Source organism: Akebia trifoliata, chromosome 2, assembly GCF_017979445.1.
Source record: "Akebia trifoliata isolate Shusen 1 chromosome 2, ASM1797944v1, whole genome shotgun sequence".
NCBI lineage: Eukaryota > Viridiplantae > Streptophyta > Magnoliopsida > Ranunculales > Lardizabalaceae > Akebia > Akebia trifoliata.
This window is the reverse complement of record NC_141376.1, coordinates 28,257,721-28,285,002: the sequence shown is the minus strand read 5'-3', so window position 1 is coordinate 28,285,002 and position 27,282 is coordinate 28,257,721. Positions and strand designations below refer to the sequence as shown.

The following is a 27,282-nucleotide window of genomic DNA, read 5'->3' as shown; positions in this document are numbered from 1 at the left end:
ATCTAGTGGGACGAAATCGATAATTTCGAAGTTATTTCATTTTACGATAATTTAACTATTTGGACTCTGAAATTGACGAGTAAATATTCTATTTTCTATAATTTTTCGTTGCAAGTTTAATGGCATGATCGAAATCGAAAATATTTTACTCTATCAAAAAATTCACTTTTTCAGTCCGGTTTAACCCAAAAACTGAAGTTGTTTCTATTTTTTACGATAATTCAACTTTTTAAGCTCCGAAAATGACAAGTAAACACTCTATTTTCTATAACTTTTCATTGCAAATCCAATAATGTAATCAGATTTTAAAAATTCTTTCTCTAGAAAAATTCATTTTTTTTTTTAGCTTGGTTTGACTCAAAAATTGAGGATTTTGTAATTTTTTCGTTCGAACTCGCATTTGAGCATGTTTACCAACTAAAGTATATTTTCCAACCATTTTGAATTCAATGGTGTGATCATATTTTATTAAAAATGATCAAAAAAATTCTAAAATTTTATCCTAAGTCCTACTTTCAGAATATTTTCAAAATTTCACTATTTATTTTTTCTCGAGATACAAATCAAAAACTTATGGTAGTACATATGTTGAGTTTAAATGTCGATGTTGTTATTTTTCAGCGTTCCTACATTTTGAGCAATGTCGACATTTGTTTGAAAATGTTAATATTTCAAAATGTCAACAAAACAAAACAAAACAAAAAAAAATTTATTCTAGGTTGACATTTTTACGTTGCAATTTTTAAATTTTGACGACATGAAAGTTCTGACATTTTTATTTTATTTTTTTATTTTAAATGTTTATGTTAGCTTGTCTTCATTTCATATCATTTAGATAATTCAACTTAAACCATTGCATGTATTATATCATTTAAATCATTAAATGTTTCATATCATTTAAACCACCACAATGTTTTGAATATATAACAATGTCATTCAGTGTTTCGAATATACAACCATATCAAAATATTAATTATGTTTTTTCAAAATACCCCAGTTACCAAATCCAAAAATATAAATCTACCACCAAACAAACTATCTACCCGCCCAAAATCCACCACCAACCAAATCAACTTATGGATCCATCACTATGTTACTTTTTTGAGGACATTTTCCTTCTATCTTGATTTGATGTCCCTACCTAGTCCTTATCTTACTTATAATGAATTTCATCCAATTTGTCATTCTCAATGTCATCGTCTTGAACTAGTATTAGTAACCTATGATTAGAGTGTAAGAGTTTGCAGATTTGTCATTCTTTCTCAAGTGCAATCAGGAAATCTTGTTGAAAGTACAACTGAAGTAATTCATTTAGAAGTGCCAAAAGGTTTGTCTTTGTTTGCCAGTTGTGTCTCGTAAACAAATATCAATTAGATCACAATTTCAATAAATAAAAAAACATTGATATAAAGTAAATATATAAATCACTGAAAACTTACCAAATTATTGTTCCCCTTAGGAGTAAAATCCCTTTGACGTTCTGGATCGACTCCAATTCTATTAACAGGGTTTTGGACAATTACGTATGAATGTGTATGATACCACAAAAGATATCACATATCACAGTCCCAAGGATCGACAATTTTCAATCCTTGTTTTCTTTACGACAATACAAGGTCATCCCATTGTTCTCAATATTGAACTAGAAAATCATATTTCACCTTGTAACTACTAAATGTAAGACCTCTCTCCATTCAACTGGGCCGAAATGATTATGAAGGTATTGTTTGAATATAATTAAATTTTCAAAAGAAATGAGCAGGATGATATGGCTCAATGATGTTGTATACCCTCAAACACCCGGGAAAAAAAAATCTCGTCCAATGGATATTTAGCCCTACAATACAATATGGATTCCATACCACAAGAAAATTTCATACAACATAATTATTAGAATTTTTATCAATTACAAAAAAGTAAAAAATAAAACACCACTATAAGTAGATAATTTAATCGAACCTTACATCGTGTAGTTGTAAGTCATCGATAGACTATCATAGAAGTATCAAGTTTTCATTCTCTCTTTATGTAGGGGTTGTGGGCTCCAACGTTTTATACATGGTTCTTCAACTTGAAATTATAAATTTACACTGGGCTTCAGTGTCGGGATGTGCTTATATAACCATGCTTACTAAAAAAATAATTATTATATAATTAGTTATAAAAATAAAATAAAATAATTTAATCAAGTATCAAATGATTTTACAATTTATACCTCTAAAGAGGGAGAGATCCCACTAATTTGATGCACTTTCAATCTCAATGTGTATCCAACTTGTCAATAGAGATATGTAAGGGTAGTTGCACACCAAGCATATGTACTAACTTTTTAAAGGTCTATCAACAATCTAAAGTACAATATACATACATTTATACCTTTCTTATAAAAAATCTTGTGCATCTAAGCAAGTACAACAAATTACTTTGGGTGGTACAGTCTTTTTATGAGATGTTGCATTCTTCGGATACTCTTTTAAATGACCCCGCAACCACTCTATCCTAACGAGGCAACCTTTATTTTTGTCCAACTCCTATACCACAGCATCTTCTTGTATATCTAATGTGAATACAACCAATTGTTTCACCTTCACTGACCTTACATCAAACCCATTAACAATCTTACCCTCTATAGGAAAGCCAATAAGTTGCTTCACATCATTCAAAATAATACTCATCTCACAAAATGGGAGATAAAAGGTATTTTTCTTCGAATGCCACCTCTCAATTATGGTAGACACGATGTCTTATTTATCAACTTATATCTGTAAAGGACCAATTTGTGAAGGGACGAATTCTTCACTTAAGTTTTAACTTCACTACATTCTTTATGCAGATTCCATTTCTTGAGCTTATGTAAATAAATTCTCGTTTTTAGATTTAGATATAATAAACATAATTAAATATATCTAATATCTCGCTATTCCAAATACAAAAAGCCACATAATTCTTGTAACTATTGAGCAATGACGAATCTTCCAGACCTCCAAGGAATGATACATTTTCATCTTCATTTTCTTCTTTCTCTTCCTTATCTTCATTTTCTTCTTCCTCTTCCTCATTTTTGTTTTATTCTTTCTCTTCTAGTCATCTTCTTGTTCGTGTTCGTGTTCATGTTCGTGTTCTTCATGTGCTTCATATTCTTCTTCTTCTACATGTACACGATGCCTCCTTTCAAAAATCGTCAGAGGAACACAACGAGGTTTTACATTAGAAGAAACATTAGAAGAAGTAGAAGGTATTCCTTTCTTCTTTTTCTAAACACAATTGACAGAAAAACATATATGTTAGTCTATAACACTCTATCAAAACATATATATTCGATGATGTATTTCATTGGCCACTTGGTGTACATAACACCAATCATTTATCAAAACATAGTAATACATAAGTATTCGATGATGCATTTCATCAAACATTTAATCTACATAATACAAATCATTTAAGAATATGTGATTTTGGTGTTCGTGGTGGATGTTACAATGGTAGAATTTTTAAAAATCTTTCTAACTTAATTTACACCTAAAAAATAAAGAAAATGTGATTGTGGTGTTCGTGGTGCTTAACGTGGTGGTGGTGTTGGTGTTCTACTCGTGGAAAGAACACCGTATTTTGAAGGGACTCTGGTGGTGGTGGTTGTTCTGATGATTGTCAGATGGAGGGAATCCAAACTATTCAAAACGATGAAGAAGCTGGGTTGTTTTTATCTGTTGGATTGCCTGATCACAAAAATGAATATATTGGTGTGCATTTAACATTTCCCTAAAATCAACTCTTTATAGTTTACATCATATAATACCATTATCATTTACTTCAGTAGTGTTCGTAACAAATAGATAACTTTAGAGAGTTGCTATTGCCAAACCAACTTTTGTTAACACTACACCAATTGTGTGCAATTCTTTGGTGATTTACATAGGAATTGGTACGGCATGAACAAAAGTTAGTGTAGCAATTGTAGCTCTCTAACTTTAAGGAAAAATTACTTAATAGACCGTACAGTAGGGACTTCTTTCTAACTGCATCCTGAGATTTGGAGTAGTTACATAATAACCCACTTTGTAAAATCATTTTTAATCAATTCCCCTTGGCCCAATAAAACTTCAAACTCAAAATGATTAGATCCACGATTCAAATTGTTAAGATGAACCATTCAAATCATCAATCTCGACAATTTGAATCATTGATCTCAATGATTCTTGTTCAACCGTCGAGATCAATGATTTATAAAATAGAAAGACCTCACACAAGAGCCCATTTCAAGATTATCACCTGCAATATACGCACTAGTCTTGGAGGTCAATCTCGATGGTTGGATCAAAGGTCAATATCAATTATTTGAATTGCCGATTTTGACAATTTGAAACAGCGATCACAAGAATTAAAGGAGGCATCGATGCAAGGACCAGTTAATGCAGATCAACATTGAAAATAAATGTATGAGTCGCCACCTTTTTTATTGTCTAAGAACCAGATATTTGACTCAAAAACGTTAAATGAACTAATCTATGAAGAGAACAAGTTCGGTGATCAGGTTACAAAATTGTGGAGGGTGTTAGGCACCAACCTAGCTTGGCAAAAATAGATCTATACTATTATCAAGGATGTTACATTGCAAAATAAATGACCTAAACCTAAAACAAAATAATTTGAAAGCTTACCTGGTTGATCGCAGAGATAATTCCCTCAAAAATTCACTAACAATAGAGTAATTATTTATGATATTCCTGAGCTAATATCTGCCTCCAGATTAGATTCCAAGCTCATAGATGAGGATTCCTTGGATGATTTGCGAGAGTCGAGGATGATTAGAGTAAATTGGTGGCCTTCTTGATGATAAGATATTTAATTATTTGTTTAAAGCTTTTAATGTTGGTTCTGAGATTTTTCAAATTTTTTCGAATTTTAGGCAAATTATAGTTTTTCCCTTTAAAAAATGACTTTTTATTGTATGAAATTACCAACATCAGTGAGCCCACACTAATGCGGACCCAACTATAACTCCATGTTGAGAATAGTGCAGAATTGCCAGTCGTGTGAGTACACTTGGATTAGGGGTTACAGTCCAAAATAAGACCAAGGAGAGAATCTTAACCATCTATATATAGTTGTTTCTTGGAAAATGCACTATCAAGAAGGTGGTCCATTACCTGAACGGTCCTGATCAATGAGTCAGTCTTGAATTTATTACGAAAACAATCCATACTACAAGATATGTGTAACACTGTTCAGCTTCACATGGGCTCTTGCCACATGGTGCCCTTGGGGCCTCTTATCCAATTATTAGGCTACCATTTATTATGTCCAAGCATGAGTCTAATATGGTGGAATTTCGATTCCAGCTGACTGTTCATTTTAATTCCCATAATGTGAATGTCCAAGTTCGTCGATTTTCAAGTGACGATCTCGTAGGTTTAAAACAACAATCTAGCTTCTGAGATTTTTTTTTTAAGTGATAATCTCACTGGTTTATATAGTGACAATTTGCAAAAGTAGCTAAAGTGTGAGATCGTCACTTTTATAACCAGCGAAAATGTCATTTTGAAAAAAAGTATATATATATATATATCAACGAGATTGTCACTTCAGACTTGTGCGCTCATCACTTGAACACCTGTGATCTTGCACATTCATGATTTAGGAATTAAAATGGATAGTGGCCCAAAATCAAATTTTAGTCAAAAGTTGATTACGTTTTGATAAAAAATTCCCTATTTTTTATCCTTGATTTTATAATTAAATATAACTATGGAATATGAAATTTTTTGAATTCCCTCAATTTCATATAACTCCACTTATAAATAATTTAACGATCAAGTAAATTTATAATTTGATAGAATTTAAGCTATGGTTGGATTGAAAAAAGTGGAGAGAAGAGAAATTCAATTTCTCTCTATCATGTTTCGATTGACAAGAGAGAATTTGAAACAACTTTGAAATTTTAAAATACCTTAAAAAGAAATCTAGAGACAGAGTTAAAATTATAAAATATTTTAAAAGTATTTTTTTTCTCTTCTCTCCACTTTTAAAGAGAAAGAAAACACTTTTTTTTTTCTCTCTCTCTCTCTTTTACTCTCTAATTCTTTTCTCTTCTCTCCCCACTTACGAAATGGAGAGAAACTCACTTATTTTTTCTTCTCTTCTCTCCATTTCTCTCAATCCAAAAACAACACCAAAATTTGAGAATTATAATCATCACAAGTGCATTATCCATAGATTTGAAGGATCTCTAGTATGTTATCTCATGCGAGTCACATGATAACACATGTCAAAGATGTGTTTTTTTAATTGTAATGGATATTAGTCCATATGAAGGCAAGTAGAATTGTACCTAATGTCAGTCTTTTTGGTCCATACATATTGCAGTCTGTATCTGCTTGTGGTCCTTAGATACTTGATTCAAATTGGCTCATAGTGGCATGGGATTCCAAATACAAGGCTCGAATCATTTGATATATGGACTAATTACTTTATCCAACTCCTGAAGTACAGGATCCATACTCTTGCCTGAGACCATGACAGGAAGCTTTCATAACGACCAAATAGACTGTGAGGTCCACTGTAACAGTAATATCATGACACGTGTTAGTTTCACATGCTCCGCATGTGAGTGGAGCAGCGTCCACGGTGGCATCGTGCAAACGTCACATCAAAATGGGGACACCATTAAAAAAAGGTAGGCGAAAGGAGACAGAGGAAACGCCACTCTTCTAACTCCGTTAACTTTAACGTCTCTCTCTCTCTTCTTCCTTGTACCGTAGGTTTCATTGGGTTGGCGGATCTAAAACCGACGTTGACGGCAGGGGGTTACTGTCTCCTTCAAGCTGGACAATCCCACATTCAAGTTAGTTGATGTCTTTTTACGTTTATACCCTTTCTTCTAGCTTTTACTCAAAACTAATCCACTACACTTCACCTTTATTTTCACTTGTACACCATCATAATACATTGCCCACGTGGATAGACAGAACTAAACAATTGATCGACGATGATCCTGTACCAACGAAAATTAGGTAGTTGTATGACTCCCAATTATTTATCTACTTGGTTCAAGATTTAGTCGTTATTATTTTTATTTATTTTTTGGCTTTGACGGATCACATGTACCAACCACCATGCACGTGTTTAATAGTTAAATATAATATTTTCTTTTTGTGAAAGGGCATATAGAGATTCGTAGGTGTGACTTGAGAGTAAACCCAACCACTTTTATCATCTCAACTAATTCTAAGGGGTTATTTAATCATAAATTTGAGCTTTATTTTCTCTCCTAACTAAAAAGTAATAAAAATGCGAGGTTGTTACTTCAAAAAGTCTCGGATCATTGTTATTTTCATGAGTATTAAAATCTATTAAAGACCAGGTAGAAATTATTTACTAGGTCAGTTTGATGATTCGTGATTTGCTACTCTAGAAAATAATTGGCTCATAAGGGTAAGAAGATAGATTTGCAAGTTTGATTCGTTAATTTAGTTGGCTTGTACAATGTATAATTCAAGCATGCTGATTACGGTACAATTATAATTGAATTTCTAAAAGAATAACGTAGGTTACAATATTTTTATAGTATAGGTTCATAAGTATAATTGGATTTGCAAACCGTTTAGTATAGGTTCACTATATTCTTCTAAACCCATTGCAAATCGTATCGCAAGAGCAATTGCTATGGGAGGATAATCTTAGCTTAGCAAAAAAAAAATTGGGAGGATACTCCTAAGGATTCCTAAGAAAATAGGTTTTGAGAAAATTTATACTATCTCTAAGAAAATAGTACTTATGAGTACTAAACCCGGCAAGCTTTCAATCTTTTTAAACACTTCTTACTGATGATATTTGATTGTTACGATTTGCTCTCATTTAACCTATAATTATACAATAATTACTAAGTCACTATCTATTTTTACAAAATATAAGAATAGTTTTCTGATAGGAAATTGCATATTTTATCTTTATTTTCTATTTCTATATAGGTTTTTAGTTATGCTTTGCACCCATCACCCCCAAGCAAACCTCATTCGGTTTTTTTCTTCTCTTTATGCCGCCTCTCTCTTCTTCTTCTTTGTATCAATGAGGATTTCATGATACAAAAAACAATGCCCTTATAACCTACAAGTAAGCTTGAAATTATCATGAAAACCTCAACTCTATGGTTTATGGGTAATTAAAAAAAATTAGAAAAATTAAATAAATAAATAATCAAATGATATGTACCTAAACAGATTTGGTAGATTCTTGTAGTGTTCCCATCAATAAGATTCTATTGAAACACAAGTATCTTCCGACCAAATAAAAAGTTAACCATTTTTAAAGTGGGTATATAAAGTTTTTTTTTTTTTTTGCTAAGATTAATTTTGTCATTTCAACTTTTTTCTTAATTTGGCTCTTTAATATGATTCACTTAGGAGTGTATGAAAATAGTGACTCTAGAAAGAATAACACCACAACATTGTAGGGTGGTTGAAAAGGAGAAACTCAAATCTTAAAAAAAAAATAAAATAAAAAAGTAGACTTCAGCCAAAGTTTTGAAAATGGATAATCATTGAACTTTCACAAAACTCCTAAATTTAAAATTAAAACTCAATGGTGAATAATAAATTTTTTTAAAAATATCTTTTTTAAAAATTAATAGAATTTTGTCCTCTACAACCTTAAAGCATCAGATCATATTTTTGGATGCCACCATAGTCACAAAGTTGGAGTATGGGTTTAAATAGTTAAGGAAAAATTTTGAGAAAAAAAATTGTTAAAAATTAAAAAAAAAAAAAAAACAACAAGAAAAAAAGGAGGAAAAATGATAAATATATATAATGAAAATTTATAAAATCATGTTATTATCATTAAATTCTATATTTTTTACTTATAAATCACTAAATTCTATTATGTATCAAATCCCACATTGAAAAAAAAAAAATAAGAAAGTATTTAAAAAAAGTTCTATGAAAAAAAAGAAAAAATCAGAAATAAAATTACGTTTATTTTCTTTTCTACAAATGAAAAAATGGTGTTTTTTAATCATCAGAGATACTAGACGCGGTTTTTCAAGAAAAACCTCATTTTTCGCTACTATGGATGCCACGAGGACAGGCCAAGGACCCTAAGTCAGTGTGGAATCCTTATTAACTTATTAAGGTTAGTGGGACTGAAGAAATAACAATAAACGCTGTATGGGTGAAAAAAAACAAACCTCTTTTACTTAATCAAAATCTTTGAACTCTAAAATTTAAACAACTCCATACTGCTATCTTGTCCATATGGCATTCTGTGAATAGTTGAAAACCCCTAAAGTGAAGTAGCAGGGGAAGAAAAATGCTACAGAATACAGAGGAACCACTCCTTTGTTTGAGGTTAGAAAAGTCCTTTTAGATCACTCCCTCACCTTTTCTCTTCCTTCTTATCTGGTTGTTGGTTTATTGGAGCCTGAGCCCGCCCATCCATTCCATCATATTCAGTCTACAACACCACCCATTGAGTCTCTCTCTCTCTCTCTCTCTCTTGAAGAGAAATATGAAGAGAGTTCATCATCAACAAAACAGTTCTGGCAGAGTTGGTGAAGGAAGTTCAGGGAAAGCCAAGATGTTTGAAGAAACACTAGAACAAGAAACCAGTGTTGATGAACTTCTAGCAGTGTTAGGTTACAAGGTGAGATCTTCAGAGATGGCTGAAGTTGCTCAAAAGTTAGAACAATTGGAGACAGCCATGGAGATGAACGGTCAGGATGATGCTTTGCTTTCTCATTTCTCATCAGATACCGTTCATTACAACCCTTCTGATCTCTCTAACTGGCTTGAATCCATGATATCTGAACTTGGGCCCACCACTACTACTCAATCTTCTACAATCACTACCGTTGATTTTCCTAAGATCTATGATGAACCCAGTTCTTCAAATTATGATTTGAGAGCGATTCCATTCCCACGTGAGACTGAAAGAGAAAGAAAACGGATGAAACAACACCCATCTTCAACAATGGGGGGTTTTGGTGTTTTGTCCGAGTCGACTCGGTCAGTTGTTTTGAACGATTCACAAGAGGTCGGGATCCGACTCGTTCACACCTTGATGGCCTGTGCTGAAGCCGTACAACAAAAGAATCTTAAATTGGCTGATGGACTCATCAAACAGGTCGGGTCACTCACCGTGGCCCAAGACGGACCCATGAAGAAAGTCGCGACCTACTTCGCAGAAGCTCTCGCACGTCGAATTTACAAAGTCTACCCTCAACCTTCTCTTGACTCGGCCTTGTCCGATATCCTGGAGATGCATTTTTATGAAACTTGTCCGTATCTCAAATTTGCACATTTTACGGCTAATCAAGCAATCCTCGATGCTTTCTCGGGAAATTCACAAGTTCATGTAATAGATTTTAGCATGAAACAAGGCTTGCAATGGCCAGAGCTGATGCAAGCGTTGGCGTTACGTCCTGATGGCCCACCAACCTTTCGGTTAACGGGTATCGGTCCACCACACCCGGATAACACCGATACGTTACAACAAGTCGGGTGGAAATTAGCCCAATTTGCCAAAACAATCCATGTTAAATTCGAGTACAAAGGGTATGTAGCAAATAGTCTAGCCGACCTCGATGCATCAATCCTCGAGATCCGGTCCAATGAGGTGGTTGCGGTGAATTCGATCTTTGAGCTACATGGATTGCTCGCCCAACCTGGTTCGATCAAGAAAGTGATGTCGGCTATTAAGGAGATGAAGCCCAAGATTGTGACGATAGTAGAGCAGGAAGCGAACCATAATGGACCGGTTTTCTTGGACCGGTTTATGGAATCATTGCATTATTATTCTACATTGTTTGATTCATTGGAAGGTTGTGGAGTGTCTCGGTGTAACAATCAGGACTTGGTGATGTCAGAAGTGTATTTGGGGCAACAGATTTGCAATGTGGTTGCATGTGAGGGAGTGGACCGAGTTGAGAGGCATGAGACTTTGAATCAGTGGCGGACAAGGTTTGGTTCGACCGGGTTTGTGCCGGTTCATCTTGGATCCAATGCGTTCAAGAAGGCTAGTAAGTTGCTTGCTTTATTTGGTGGTGGGGATGGTTACAGGGTGGAAGAGAACAATGGTTGCCTTACGCTTGGTTGGCATACTCGCCCACTAATTGCCACATCGGCTTGGCAACTCGCCTCAGTCGACTCTGAATGAATCAACTCTTTTGTATTTATAGCTGAGGTTAAGCGAGTCAACGTACTGGAAAGAACTAGTCACTCCAATGTGTGCCCTTTTTTTTTTCTTTTTTTTTTTTAATGTTTTTATGTAATTATTTTCTAAGTTTTGGTTTATTTTTTTATTCTTGTAATTACATATTTAAAATATAATATGAGAGTTAGCATTTTGAGTCCACATAAATATCTTGTAGAACCATATATCTATTAGAGTGAGAGAAATGTTTTTTTCTTAAAAAAAATCAATCCGAGATTTCACATAAGACTAGTTTTATACATTGAGGATGCTCTCAATACACAACACAGATTCATGTGAGTGGATTAAGAATTCTATGAAATCCCGACTTAATTTTTTGTGGCAAAGAAGATCCAAGTCACCCCACATTTCTCATTTTTTTTTTTTAATGCAAGTTCTTCAATAGAACCATATTGATTTATTATTTTACTAAAGAGAAAATCAAATCTCAAAGAGACCTGAATAAGATGAATAAACTTGCGTCTAATAGATAGTCTCAAAATAGTGTTATTTATAGGTTCTTAAATCTTAATTTGAATGAAATATATGTATCCACAGATGTAGAGTATTTTTTTTTATGTTCAATATTAGGGGTTTTATACATTTTGGATTCGATCCAAAACTTTTTATCAATTTTTGAACTTAAATTCTATAAGATATCCAGTACAGTTGGTTTAGCTATGAATTTGATACAACTTATTCTATTACCTAATGCATTTTTTTTTTTTTAAGGTAAGCTGTACATGAAACCACGACCTCAACTTATTCTATAACTTTATGCATTTTTTTTTTTTTTTTTTTTGTTTTTACAGGTAAGCTGTACTTGAAACCACGACCTTAAAGTTGTTTTGCAATTTGTTAAACCAACTGCACTATGAGTGTAAGCCCAACTTATTGCATCTTAATTTGAATGAAATATACGCATCCATATTACCCTTTTAGAGAACTTTAATTGTTTGGACCTCCACAAGCATTCGAAGTCTAAAATTTCATATGTTGAAAATTTTGGTGAAAAGTTCGATCTACACATCTCAAAACATTCCTAAACATAAATTTTGTTCATTCTTTTGGCTCCTCTAAACCCATGACCAGTCTTATGACCTGAAGCTTCCATTGTAGTGTCGATGCCTCCTTTCATGAGGAACCTAAAAGAAGCTCTATTTCTTTATATTGCAATCATATCCCATCTCCCATCTCCATTCATTTAATATCCCTTGATGTCATTTCTACCTAATATGGGAAGTTTGGAGGAGAACCACGCTCACCATACTTTTAGAGAGATTCTATTACCACACCACAGCACACCAATTCATATGTAACTCACCAAAGAATTACACATTTTGGGGGTGGCATTAGCAAAAGTTGGTGGGGCAATAGAAGCTCCCAACTTTTATTATTAAAGATTTTGGCAAAATACAAAATTCACCCACAAGAGAACAGCCAAAGTCAAGATCTATCCAAAACATGCACAATGACGACTTAAAGAAGAGTACAAATGCTTCTTCAAGATAGTTGAAACCAGGAAATAAATGCCAGGAGTCTCTAAGAGAGATACATTACGAAACGTTTGGACGACAAGCTCAATCAAAATTAGGTGAATTTTCTCACTTGCGAAGGCCACATACAAATCACTACTAGCTGTTAGAGCAACAATACCAACTCAAATATTATTTCAGATCATAATTAAGCAGAGGGATAGAGATGTAAATGCAAGGAGACACTTGACAATTGCAGGTGCTAATTTCTTGCAATCCATCTGAATCATCTATTCAACGTCTTGGGTTCTATAAAACAGAGACCAATTATATTTCAAATACCAAAATCATCAGAACTAATTTAGTGGGTATTCGGAAAGAACGGAGTGCTGAATGGACACATTGACATAATTAAGGAGATATATGCAAGGGTTGTGACTAATTTTAGAGTAAACAGAGAAAAGATGAATGAGTCCGCGTCCATATTCATTTGCCCCAATTATAGATGAAGTAACTGCTCATATTCAAGAGCACTAATCTATCTATCTTCAACAAATACAAGGCATTGAAATCGAGGTAGATGTTTCTCATAGAATTAAACCTAGATGTTAAAGTGGAGGTGCACTTGTACCGTGCTATGTAGTGAACACACAGCGAACAAAAAAAAAAAAAAGGTTTTCAGACAGCAATAAGTCCAATTATGCTTTATAGAGTTGAATGCAAGCCAAACAAGAAGCATCGTGTCAACAGAAATGAGTGTGGCAAAAAAAAATGAAGACGTTAGAAGATGGAAAAGTGGAAAGACCAGAAGAAGAAGAACAAAAGCATTAAGGAAAATGTATGAAGTAGCTTCAATAGACGATAAACTAAGAGAATCCAAGTAGTTATGCACACTCTTTCAATAAGAGAAGATGTGGCTTTGGACAAAGTGGAATGGAAGACTATCAAGGACCATCTTACACCTGTCAAGATCAATTTTGAGTAAAAAACAACACTATCGATTCCCCAAATTTACATCAAGAACTAAAAATTTGGTCCAACATCATTTGTAATAGCTAAGAAATCATTATATCAGTCTATGAAGATTGTAGAGCGTCTAACGTGAGACCTTACAATATCAAGGAATATCCTACACCTATCATTTGTAATAGCTAAGAAATCATTATATCAAAGTGTATGAAGATTCTAGGGTATCTAACGTGAGACACTCCAACATATATATTTATAAGCCAAAAAAATTTATTAAGAAGAGAAGCAAGGTCGAGCGAGGTGACCAACCAAGCAACGACTGATTACAAAGCGACTAAAGTAATTGGAGATTACAAACCCGATCCCACTTGACTACAAAATTGTCAAAACCCACCCCATTAAATTGATCAAAAGCTTTGCACCAATAGAAGGAACCTAATACCGACAAGATTACCGATTGAGTGTCCGACAATTTAGCTTCAAACACTCTCCTATTCCTTTTTCCAAATGCCCCAACAGATTGTGAATGGCAAGAAGCTCCATAACCGCCTCTTAGTTCCCATTAGAGCATTGCCTTGCATAGACCGTCCTTCAAATAATTGCCTCACTGTGGCTGGGATGCACCCGACAATACCAAACAGCCCAAAGAAATGACCCCAAATCTGGGCAGCAAAGAGACACTGAAGAAAAAGGTCGTTCCCTGATTCACCATTGAGGAGACACATTGGACAACCATTAACCCCATAGAATCCCCTCCGAATCAGGTTGTCCATTGTTGGGAGTCTACCCCAAACCGCAGTCCAAATAAAAAATTTCAGTTTGGAGGTTACTGTGGGTCCCCAAACAGCCACCAATGAAAATGGATCTTCCTCCATCGTGTGCAAGGATAGATAGAAGGTGCTCACCGAGAAGACCCCCCCTTTACTCAGATTCCATGTGCATATGTCTTCCCTATTCGGATGAACTGCTATAGAGTCTAGAGAGGATAGCAATCCAGTGATGGGTCCTACCTCCCAGTCATTGAAACTTCTACGAAATCCGAAGTCCCAGGAGGTGTCTCCTTGCGAATTCATCATAAAGCTCGAGACTGGAAAGTTTTTCTTCAGCAACAAAGAGTAAAGTGATGGGAACTCATTCATGAGAGGCCTATCACCACACCAAATATCCTCCCAAAACTGCAATCTATCTCCTCTTCCCACTCTAAATCTGGTTCGGACCCTAAATCGAAGAATATCCGAAACCTATCATTTGTTATAGCTAAGAAATCATTATATCAAGTCTATGAAGATTCTAGGGCGTCTAACATGAGACCTTCCAATATCGAGGAATATCCTACACCTATCATGATCAATTTTGAGTAGATAACAATGCTACTAAAATGGCCCATTTTAGTAGCCCCTTGAGAAAATTGTCGGTTTGACCCTTGACTACACTAAATGAGACGCCATAGTAACTTTCCAACTCAATACTCTATACACCTCATAAAGTCTCCACCAACATTTAGCACAATTCACCAATACACTACTCTCAATCATAGTATTAGAACTTTTTTGGTCAACCCAAACAAGGACCAAGTTACCTTGATTTGATAAAATTTTCAGTAACCTTTGGCTATTAACTCGATCAATAGCACTTGCTGAGTCAACTCAAATACTTACTCGAATCTATTGGCCCCCTTTGAATCATAAGTCTAAAATAGAGGACTCATTTTAAGAAGACGAGGACCCCCTCCCCACTATCCCATCACCATGAGTGGAAGACAGCTCATGTTTGTTATTCTTTTATGATATAAGTTGCATATTATAAAAGATTGCTATAAAACATGACTCAAAGCGTCAACTTGATGACTGACAAGTTAACTCGGCATGATGACTTTTGAACGTGCCAGTTTTAAATCTTAAAACACTACTCAGGACACTTCCTCCAAGTATCCACCATCAGATTGACAAGACTCACCAATCTTGATGGTTCAACTTGGACCTCAAATGAACCCTACATATCATATCCACCAAGAATTTCATTATAATAACCAAGCAAAATGACTTCAAAAAACTATTATGCTGACACACATTGTTGAATCTCACGAAAATCAACATGTAATTGATAATCGATAGTCCCTCCAAAATGAGATGCATGTGTGGAGTGTTGTTCCCGTGCCATAAGTTCAAATTCTCTTAAACCCAACTTCAACTTGCTAGCTACTAACCCTTTACCTATCAAAAATAAATAAATAAACCCTTCTGATATTCCTTTTATTCTTCTTTAGTAGAGTATGTCAAATCTCCCTTTTTATCTATAAAGACAAGCTCATTCCAGTTTGAAAAGAAACAAGTTTTGACAGTTGAGTCTCAACTCAACCCTAACTAAGATAACAATTAGTTGTACACAAACCCCAACATTCACTATGAACTAGCAAGGGGTTGGATTCTTCGACTTATCCTCATAGTTCACATTTGGCAGTAGGCACTACTGATGGCATTTTTCCAAGAGAAAAAAACACCTTTGATGGCACTTCATGTTTCCAGAATAAATAAATGAATAAAACTCCCCAAGTCCCCCTTGATTTTCTAATTAAACCTCTAGTTTTCTTTTTCTTTTTTATGTTGCCACTCTCTTGTCTCCCCTTACATTGTATATTGGGCTCTCTATAGCCGTGATGATAATTTAAGAAATACATTGAGGTTCCTCTTGAACCGAGCTTACAACCTAGCCACCAATTCGTTACTAGGAAAATCCGGAATAACCAATTGATGAAGGAACATGAAACCATTCCTATAGCTTTGAAATCGGGCTTATCCAATGGCATTTTCTATTGTTGATGTAGTTCTTTCAAGCCATGGATGCCTATTCTAACGGCCTTCAGAAACTGCCTTTTTACATTTGGATGAAATTGAAGAGAAGCCAAGGACTCAGTTTAGAGAACTCCATAAATCATTTGACTTCAAGTTGAAACCAAAAATAAATTTGAGTTGACAACAGTATTTGAAATTAGCCATATACGATGACAACAACAATCATGGCGGCGATGATATGTAAAATAACATAACCTACACTTTTATTTCTAAAACCAAAAGCCAAAACCAACAATAGCAAGAAGGCAGAAACTTATTCCCTAAGAGTATTATCATAAACATGGGGATGCAAAAGCAACCCAAAAACCAAAACAAAAAACATAACAATTGATCTTATCAAGATCAACAACCTTCCTAAATCCTAATCAATCACACACGAATAACATAAGGTAATCACGAGCTAACCTTCAACCAAACACTATCTATTCTCTTCCATTTATTCTGATAGATCAATGAGAAGATATCTTGAAATTAAGAGACTTGTTAAGCCATGCCTTCCAACTACTACTCCCCTTCCGAGTAATAATCGTCGCTTCTTCTCCATCCATCATCTCTGGATGCGAAAGCTGCTTCTTGCACAGCACAAAATTCCTTCCACCGAGCGATCCAATTGTTTCCCATGGACTCAAAGCTGCAAATCACATTCAAAATTAACAATCAACCCAAAACACTATAATTCATGGTTTTAAATATTGTCTAAGACCAAAATGACTCGGGCATTGTTTAAGAACCAGCAAGATATCCAGTGTGAATAATCACACACATTGTTGGCTGAGGTCAACTGGATTTTCACATTTTTTTTAGTAAAATAATTAAAAATTTTAGAATTTAAATAATTATTATCTAAATAAAAATATGATCATGTGACTAAACATCTTTTAATCCACCTTACTTTATAGAAAAATTATAATTATTTTTATATTATATATAGAGTCCGACCATCCTTACTAACTTAGCAAAATTTCAACTCTCAATAGGGGCCGTTGAGCTCACATTGTGGCATCCAAAAACATGATCCCATGTTACAAGGGTTGTATAGGACAAAATTCTATCAACTTTTAAAAAAAAAAAAATCAAAATAGATGTTATTTTTCACCTTTGAATCTTAATTTTAAATTGGGAAGTTCAGTCACCGTCTATTTTCAAAATCTTGGATCAAGCCCAAAAAAAAATTTATAATTTGTTTCTTATCTGAGTTTTTCCATGAAATCTAAAGGGCTGTGGTGTTGGATTGCCAATGTGGTAATCTATTTGAGCTCAAGGACCCTTACTAAGAGTTAAAATCAAGCTAAGTTACTAACAAAACTGTTTTTGACATATATATATATATATATTAATGAATAATTGTAAATTGAGTTCAATGGTTTATCTCAATGAAATAAAATACCCAGTTTTAAAATCTTGCTACAATTTCAATTCCAAATCCAAATAACAAAATTACAATTATATAAATTTCATTACCATCAGATCCAGCATTGGCACAATAAAGAAGGAAATTATTGAGATCAGATCCAAGAACAGGAAGACGACCCTCGCGAGCATAAGATCTAAGAGCCGTGTCGATAACAGCAGCAACTAACTCCGTATCGTTCACAAGGAATCGAATCGGTCCAGCACTTCCGAGAACAGTCACAGAGATCAAGAGACGATTTCCCTTGCCTTGTTGGGAACTCTTCTTTGACTTATGAAGCAACATTGTTTGATTTCTTATTATTTTTAAAGAGAAAAAAGAGATGAAAAATATATCAAATTAGGGGAATTTTAAAGAGAAACACAACGAGAGACGAATCGATTCAAGATTCAAGGATCTAGACCGATGCAGCGGTAGTACCAGCCTTCTTTGCAAGATCCGTAGAAGAAGAGATTGTGGAGAAGAGGAATCGAATCGTTTGAGGAGGAGAACTGCGCGTATTGAGATCGCGCGGTTACCCTCGAAGAGAACGAGAAGAGCATGAAATTGTCGTTGGTTTCCACCATTCACAACGACGATGGAGATGGCAAAATTTGGTGTCTGAGAAATTAGGGTTTACAGGAAAAAAAATTTGGAAGAGAGACGAAGATTTGGGAGAGAATCGAAGATGAGAATGAGGAATTCTTAAGCTGTTTCTCCCTATTTATCGAGTTGGGGATAGGGTTTGATCCGAAGTATTAGAGCTGGAACACGGTCTTTCATTTTCAGTGTTTTCTATCTAGCCCTTAATATTTAGATGAATATTTGAGATACCCCTGTGTATTTAAATTGATTATGTCCCTTTACCTTGGTTTTCTCTTTCAGACTAATATAAAATGACCTAAATGCCCTCATCCACAACTCATTGACTTTTTTCCTAAAAATTCATCATCTTCAATATCTTTTTCACCATGATTTCAGAACTCGTTTTGACATCTCATCTCGCTCATGGACGTGATAAATCATTTAACTCGTTTTACAGTTATTGATTCATATATATATTTATATGAAAATAATTATAGTTTCTTTTTATAAAATAAGGTAGACTAGAAGATGTTTAATCGTTAAGTTATATTTTATTTTGATAATAAATATTTAAATTTAAAAAAAAAAATTAATTATTTTAATTAAGATATATAAAATCTCAATTGACTTGAATGAGTTTTATTGACTCCAGATTTTTAAACTATTGTCTGAGTCATCTCATTTGTCTTGTGGGATTTTGCACATGTGAGATGTCTTGTCTATCCTTCTCGTTTATGAATGATACCCAGATGAATCACCTCAGTCTCGAAAAAGATTTAAAATTAAGTCTTCAACTTTTATGATAAATTATTCTAATATATTGAATTTTATCTTGAATCATTTTTTACCTCCCCTTTAAAACTTTGCAAAACCCTTATTTTTCTGTTTAAAATTTATTTGTTTTCTACTTTTCCAAAAATTATATCATTCCTTGAGGTTTGATTGTAGTAAATAGGAAGTCTATGGCAAAGTCAAAATTTTGACTATTTAATTTTATTCGAAAATTTTAGATATTTAATTCAAATGATTTTTTATTTTGGATATTGATATATATTATATAAATTTTATTGTATTTATGACATATCTAAAAGTCCTATTAATATAAATAAATAAATAAGTTTCAATCCAATAGATGTGTGACAACAAAGCTTTAATATTGGAATTCAAATATTATTTGAACATATTGATTTATTACATGAATCAAATATTATCAGATATCCGATAAGTTAATTTATTCTGAATTCAAATATTGATTCAAAACATATTGAAATCGGTTATCAAATATGTTTTTGGATTCAAATCGGAATATGCATATATTTGATTTAATATTAGAAGAGATTTCTTTTATTAAAGATAAAAGATTGAGGACCAGACATTTAAGTCATTTAACATAAATCTACCACATAAGACTAAGGTAAACACAAAGGTTATCTCTAATCTACATCAAAACGTGGATAACTATCAAGCACAAAATTGAGAACAAGAGGAAAACAAATCTTAAGGACATATGGGGGAAAAATCTCTGTCACGTGGTAATCGAACTGTTACCACGTGTTAGACAATGAACATTCTATTTATGGGGGAGGAGTTGATTTCTTTGACCAAAAATCAAATGTTATGCCTCACAAGTCACATCCAAGATTTTGTGGAAGAAGATAGCTAAGCATATTATTAAATTATAATATTTTTTTTTAATGGGTCGAATTTTAATATGGCATAAATTTTTTTACTAGGTGCAGGTGCAAACTAGTTTAGTTGATAAAGTATTTAAATGATGATATCAAAGACTTGAGTTTAAATCTTGACAATGCCAAGTTACTAAACTTACTAAAAACAGATTTACAATTAATTTAAAATAATAAAAAAAAAATTCTCAAGATCTACAATTTTGATAACTTTAATGGCAATAATAGTACCTTTAAATAGAAAGGAACAAATCATTTGGTGAGAGTTGAATTTTGTTCATTCGGATAAATTTTATAATGTATGATTAAAAAATGAATATTTTTATAAGAATATGTAAATTATGCTTTGGGTTTGTTAGTAAAATCCATCGTTTTAACATCTCTAAAATTTCAATCTTTTTCTTGATATTTGAATGTTATAGAAAATAAAATTTTCAAGGAGAAGGAATTTTTTTATTACCATATTTCAAGGTTAGTTGATGATGAATTGTAAATTAATTCGTGGATTCACTGATTTATTAAACTAAAACCTTATTTGGAGAATTTTATACATTTAAAAAAAAATACGTAGAATTTTATGACTATGGGTGCCAATAGATCACATCATACCCAATTCCAATTACTTTGGGTTTGGATCTAGAGATTGGGACCTAGTTCGGACTTAATCTAATATCTTATCGAATCAATCATGGGATCAACCACGTCCTAATCGAATAGTCTAATAATAATCTGATACAAGTATTTAAATTGTATTGCACTAGAAGGTGGCATGTGCAAACGCACATGTATCAAAAGGGTTTATTTGTAATTTTAAAATATTAATTAAAATGATTTTTATGATTACATAGTTAAAAAAAACAGGATAAGTATTATTTGAATATTAAGTGAGGGCATTTTATAATTTTGACAATTAACCAAGGGATTGCAATTTCCTTGATTTTTTTAATAAAATAACCTTGATATATTATTGTAGACACCCCATTTTTGCATCCGTCTGATTAATCAACTCGTCAACCCGATCGCAATGATTCCCAATTATGGATGTTATTTCCATTGCTTTACTTTGTTACTAGATATGTTTCAGAAATCCGGATGAGGTATCTCGAACTGACAAAACATTAGAAACCACGCTACGCCAGGAAAATACGATCCCAGAAACATAGAAATTATCATCTTGCAAACAAAAAAGAAACTCCACGATAAAAATCACTAAAAATTGACCAAATTATCAAAATACCCCTAACATCAAAATAATCCTAAAGCCTACATTACGCTTAGGAAAACTTTTTCGAACACATAAAATAACAAATCGGAACCAAATAAATCATTTCACCAATTTTCACAGAATTCGACAAAATTACGAAAATGCCCCTCATAAAGTTCACAACCATTTCACAAAAAAAATTTCATAAATGACACAAACTAATATTTCCATTGAATTCCTTACGAAAAATTGATTCTAAAACATCCTAGAACATTAAAAATCGACTTAAAACGTGAAAAGTGCTCTTTGGGGGTAAAACGGTAATTTCACAAATTTCATAATTAAAAATTTTGAAATTAATAAATAAAACATTAAATAATTAAAGTGAAATATTAACGAAATTAATTTAAAATTTTGAACTAAAAAAATCGATCAATCGGACTCTCATGAAAAATTGTTGAGAGTTCGTGAGATATTTCTTTAAGGACCCCTCAATTTGGAGGTCCAAAGAATTAAAGATATAATAGAGGAGGGTTCTCCAAAAAATTAAAGTCAATTAAGCAAGACTAAAGTCAAGTCAATCAAGCAAGACTGAAGTCAAAAATTTAAAGTCAATCAAGCAAGACTGAAGTCAAAGATATTAAAAGTCAATCAATTAAGACTAAAGTCAAAATATTAAAAGTTAATCAAATAAGACCAAAAATCATAATAGAGTTCTAATTAAATAATAACTCAATCTAATAGAGTTCTAACTAAAACACAACTCCACCTAAAATAATTCTAATTAAAACACAACTCTACCTAAAATAAGTCTAACTAAAACACAACTCTAATTAAAAGAGCTCTAATTAAACACTAACTCTATCAAAATCAACCCCTAAAAAAATCTATAAATAGGGCTACTCACACTCTATTTTCGCATCAAATCATAAACCCTAAGAGAAGTAGGTCTAAAAGCCTCCCTAGCCTCCCATAAACCCTAGTTTTGGAGTCCCAATTCCTTACCTAACATCCCTCCTTCGATTTTAGCCTAAAGAATATCTAAAAGTCCTCCAAAAACACCCAAAAACCCATAACAAACTTGAAGAATTCAGATAAAAAAAAGGAGATACCTTGCCTCGGAGATCAGAAATCAAATCCGGAGACAGAACGAAGTAAGGGAGTACGGTACAAGGAGTAATTTTTGTCAGATCTGAGGGAGCAAAGTCTTTACTATCGGAAATGTATAATCTCTTATTTTTTTTATTTATTTATTATTATCTAGATTTTTTTAGTAATGTAATTTATTTGGGAAGTTAGTAGAGTCCGGCTTCGGCCGGGCGGGGTTGGTGCCTAACACCTTCCAACCCCGTAACATGATCCCCGAATTCAGTTTTTTCTGTTCTAGATTAGTTCTTTATCTATTTAGAGTCATTGATCGATTCCTAGATCGTAATAACTAGGTGGCGACTCCCAAACCTCAAAGGTCAAAAGCGGATCCGCGCACCCCGCGGATCGAGGACACTTTCAATTATTTGAATATTAAGTGAGGGCATTTTTGAAATCCAAATTTTGGAATTGAACTACTTTGTGGGATACTCTTATTATTATTATTAATTTTTTTTTCGCTAAGCAAGCGAGTATTATATTAAACAAAGAAAAATGTATAGGAGGTGAAGACTTCTAATTTACAATCCAAATAAATATAAGACAAAGCCTATCTCCCACATAACACAACTTCGCTATGAGAGGGAGATTTACAAGAAAGCTAAATTTGGAAGAGCAACTCTAACCATCCTTTAAAACTCCAAACATCCTTTATTTTATTTTTTTTTAAAACACCTTTAAATCACTATTCATTACTTCATATTTGAAGTGGGGAGAGAAAAATTAAAGCTCCACCTATATCACTATTCACCTTTCCCCATAAATCCTATTGTGTCCCATCCGTTTTTATAAATGTCAATTTTAACCTCTTCTTTTCATGTGACATAATTTAAATGCTACTTTTATCATTTACAGGAAAAAAAAATCATTTAATATTTTAAAAATCAACTCAAATCAATTATTCAATCAAGCTCGATGGAAATTTGTCACAAATTATATTTGAACCACCAACTTTTCAAGATTTTCATCAATGAATCTTACCAAAGGCATGGATTACTAAAAGGCTTTTAAAGACAATTCCTCTAATTTTATTTCATTATTTTGTATGATGATCTTTATTAAGATCAATTTTATATACAATAGAGGTTAATTTTTGCCTTTACCCTTTTCTTTGTTCCTTTTTCTAGGCTCCTCGTCTAATTTTATTGTCTTTATCCTTCTATTCCTTTTCAATAATATCCCTATAATTTTATTGTCCCTTTCTTACCTTGCCCCTTAACCCTATAGAGGATGATCTGTGTCGTGTGTATATATATAACATAAGATGATCCAATCAAATTGAGATAAACCATTCATAATGTTCGGAGAGTGTGTTAATTTTTAATTGTAATGTGATAAATAATTTAAGAAATTAGGGTGCTATAAGTTAAAGTTGGGGTACCAATAGAAATTTTCTTTCTTCTCTTAATTGAAGTATAATAAGTAAAATTTTGAGTGCCAATTGCAATACTTACATTTTTTTTTTTTTTTTTTTTAATTTTAAAATATGTTTGAATAGTATTTTAAACTAATGAATAATGATTTAAAGGTGAAATCCGTTGGAGTAGAAAAGTGGCTTTGAGCCTTTATTTTGAATTAGATGTCAATGTGAATACATTTTTTAAAGCTCGTGACTTAAATTGCTTTAAGATTCCTACGGATCCAATCTAATATTCCAATAATGACCCACTCCGTATCAATTTGACCCACACGACTCTTTATAAGTAGACCCTACCTCAATCCGAATCCCATTCATTGTCAGCAGTGAGACTTCGACTGTTCTTTTAGATAACTACTATTGCCATTATAACTTTTACTAATACCACACCAATTCCTATATAAATCAATCAAAAAAATTGCTCATAATTGGTGTGGCAATAACAAGTTAACAAATCTCTTCTTTTAAAGTCATTTTTTTTTCTTTTTTCTTTCTTGCTTTACTGTAAGGGGGCGGTTTTAGTTTTAAATGCTTTGTTTCAAAGAATTGAGATGCCATCATCTTTGAATCACAGACTTCATGTACCTAGAATTTAAATAGCTAGTTTACTCTCCTAGTGTTTAACTCTGATCCTAACTAGCTATCTAAAATTAAATTGACTAGTGATTTCAAGTAATTAGATTTAGTTTTTTCTACTACAAGCAATTATAAACTGAAAATTTATTTAAGGGTAAAGTACACTTACCTTTCCGTTCATTGACAGATTATTATTTTTTATTAGAAAAAACAAATTTTAAAATAATAATTAAAATGGCTTGAACTCATTTTTTTCACTGGAATATTTTTATTTATAAAAGAGAATTATATTTTAAAAGGGTAAAATGGTCTTTATAAAAAATTTAACTGTTATGTTGATGGCTATTTTAATAGAAGGGGTAAGTAAATCCCTTAGATAATTATGAGAGAGGTAAGTGCAATTATCAAAATATTAAAGGTCAAAATGAAATTATGCCAAACTATAGATGGTCAAAGTGTTCCTTACCCCTTATTTAATTATAATTCATATTATGATGAAGAAATAAATAATTAAAAATGGAAATTAAATTTGTGTTGTGGCGATCTACCTAATTTGTAAAGACCAAATCAATCACGGCAGGCATGTCAAATATGTATCATTGTCAAAGGATCTATAGTGGCATTTTTTTTAAATGAGGGAGGCATGTCAAATATGTCTCTCATTATCAAAGGAGGTAAGTAAAGAAACACTTTTTTTTATTCTAACCCTTTTAACTGGTATATTTTCTCGAACTGCTGACAGCCACCACCTCTGCCAACAATAAGCAACATCTCTCCCCTACCCAACACAACTTACAATCTTCTAAAACAATCATAGAACCGTGGATCACTTGCATTGAGATACACAAAATAATAAATCTTTTTCTTGTGTATCTCAAGACATTTGATCTATGGGGAGTGTTTGTTAAAGGAGAGCATTATATTATCACGGGTTCTGAATTAGAATCTGTGGAGGATATTTTTCATTGGATACCAAAGATGACAAGTGACACATAGGAATTCGAATTAAACACGGAGATCCAAGCCAATTCGTCTGAGAGTAAGCTCGGTGGCTCGGTTACAAACCAACCATGGGTTCGGGTCTCGATTGGTCAGAAAAATATTGGGTCAAGTACGCATGATTGAGCCGTTCAACCAACCCAAATCCCTAAAAATCAGAGATTATATCAAAAGTGATTAAAATTCTGTTGAGAAAAAGTCTTAAGGAAGAAGGAATGTATAAGAATGAGCTATTGACTAGATACATTCCAAAATCTCATTTTAAATTAGATAAGGGTAAAATCGATAATATGATGTAAAGAGATCCTAGAGTTTCATCTCTATAAATAGATGGATAGATGTACTAAAAGGTACGAGTTCTCCCCCCCCCCCCCCCCCAAAAAAAAAAAAAACAAAAAAATTTTACACTATTTTTGTATTAAACTACTGACTTGGGCATCAAAGAGGTGTTGTTACAAGCATACCCAGGGGAACGAGGAAAGGAGATCGTGAGGCATTGTCACAGATCTCAAGGTAGTACAAGTTTTTACATCTGCAATTTAACGCCATCTGTGGGAACGAACAAGGGATACGACATACACATGTAAGGACAATGGTAAAAACAGATCAAGGAATTATGAAAAATAATAATCGTGGTCTAAATTAGAAGTTCGGGGTTACCCCCATGTTGAATCCTTGGCGAATCTATGGTTTTCAATCTGGTTATATCGAGATATGGATTACAATCAAGAGAGAAAGAGAGAGAAATGGCTCAACAGTTGGGGTGGGGAAGACGAAAAGTGTGGTGAAGCATTCGAAGAAATACTCAGAAGAAGCTCCATATAAGAAATTGTTCAGAGAAGGAAGTTTTGAACGGAGTGTTCATACCGAGTGAATCAAATCCTCAATAAGAGTCTATAAATGCAAGGTTGGTGTTTCTTTCAAGAAGCTTCGGCCTTGTGTGGGTACACATCTCTACACAATAACAGAAGTCCAAACGTAGAAGTCGTCTAGAAGTTCTATCCAAGTGCAGTGTTCATCAATGCAAAAGCTTTTGATTTGCTCTCAAGATTAATGAGAGGAGTAGGACCTACTTAGATGAGATGACAATTAAAAAAGTTTAAAGGCAATTAATGGATATGACCCGACCCATTTCTAAAGGTCAAATCCTGACTGAAGTGTATGTACCATATACATAAAGCTTATGGGAAAGGTGATACCACCAGCATGCTTCCTTTTAACAAACACAAATAGTGCATAACCTTCTCAACTATAACCGGGTATGTTGCATTATCTTTTAAATTAAATAAAATATTCTCAAAAAGCAAAAGGGCAAAGGATTATGTGCATCGCATGCATATCAGTCCTTGATGTGTACATATGTGTTACCTTGCACAACCAGTTCTAATGTGAAATGAACCCCTTTTATGGTAGGGCTTAGTAGGAAACATCAAAAGTGGGTTGAATTCGATGCTTTAGGTGTACATCAGTCTTTAATAGATATGGGCTTAACTCATTTTTAAGATTGGTTCTATGTGAATCGAGCTTCCCTTTGAGGGGAGTAAAGCAAATTTTAAGAAAGTAACAAGGTCGACTCTATGTGAATGGAGTTTTACTCTGATGGGAATGAAACAAATTTTTATAAGGCAAGAAATTCGGTTCTACTTGAACCGAACTTCACTCTAAGTGGAGTGAACTAAGTTTTTACAAGGTAAGGGTACTGGTTATTTTATTAGTTATATAAGTCTTGGATCATTTTGAGATCCAAGCCTGATCTGGGATTTCGATCGGTTCATCTATTATTTATCAAAGTCTTAGATT

The 27,282-nt window shown here is 33.2% G+C and overlaps 3 protein-coding genes across 3 annotated transcripts; 1 reads left to right on the top strand and 2 right to left on the bottom strand.

The window, feature by feature from the left end:
• The first annotated feature begins 9,324 nt into the window (after window positions 1–9,324).
• On the top strand, window positions 9,325–11,344 carry LOC147410041 (DELLA protein GAI1-like). The gene has a single exon (XM_086432234.1). It carries the CDS (start codon window positions 9,502–9,504, stop codon window positions 11,146–11,148), a length of 1,647 nt encoding a protein of 548 aa, XP_086288360.1. The 5' UTR covers window positions 9,325–9,501; the 3' UTR covers window positions 11,149–11,344.
• Window positions 11,345–14,119: 2,775 nt separating this feature from the next.
• LOC147410040 (uncharacterized) lies at window positions 14,120–14,767 on the bottom strand. Its single transcript, XM_086432042.1, has one exon. It carries the CDS (start codon window positions 14,765–14,767, stop codon window positions 14,120–14,122), a length of 648 nt encoding a protein of 215 aa, XP_086288168.1.
• A 1,892-nt stretch (window positions 14,768–16,659) lies between these two features.
• LOC147410039 (uncharacterized protein At4g22758-like) lies at window positions 16,660–18,618 on the bottom strand. Its single transcript, XM_086432235.1, has 2 exons — window positions 17,942–18,618; window positions 16,660–17,111 (listed from the first exon to the last, which is right to left on the bottom strand). Exons 1-2 carry the CDS (start codon window positions 18,174–18,176, stop codon window positions 16,930–16,932), a joined length of 417 nt encoding a protein of 138 aa, XP_086288361.1. The 5' UTR covers window positions 18,177–18,618; the 3' UTR covers window positions 16,660–16,929.
• Window positions 18,619–27,282: the final 8,664 nt, after the last annotated feature.

What these genes read in the sequence shown, in the direction of transcription:
- LOC147410041 (XM_086432234.1), top strand. Translation starts at nt 9,502, where the DNA reads ATGAAGAGAGTTCATCATCAACAAAACAGTTCTGGCAGAGTTGGTGAA.
- LOC147410040 (XM_086432042.1), bottom strand. Translation starts at nt 14,767, where the DNA reads ATGAATGAGTTCCCATCACTTTACTCTTTGTTGCTGAAGAAAAACTTT.
- LOC147410039 (XM_086432235.1), bottom strand. Translation starts at nt 18,176, where the DNA reads ATGTTGCTTCATAAGTCAAAGAAGAGTTCCCAACAAGGCAAGGGAAAT. An exon ending in TGCCAATGCTGGATCTGATG is followed by an intron (nt 17,112 to 17,941) that starts GTAATGAAATTT and finishes TGTGATTTGCAG; the next exon opens with CTTTGAGTCCATGGGAAACA.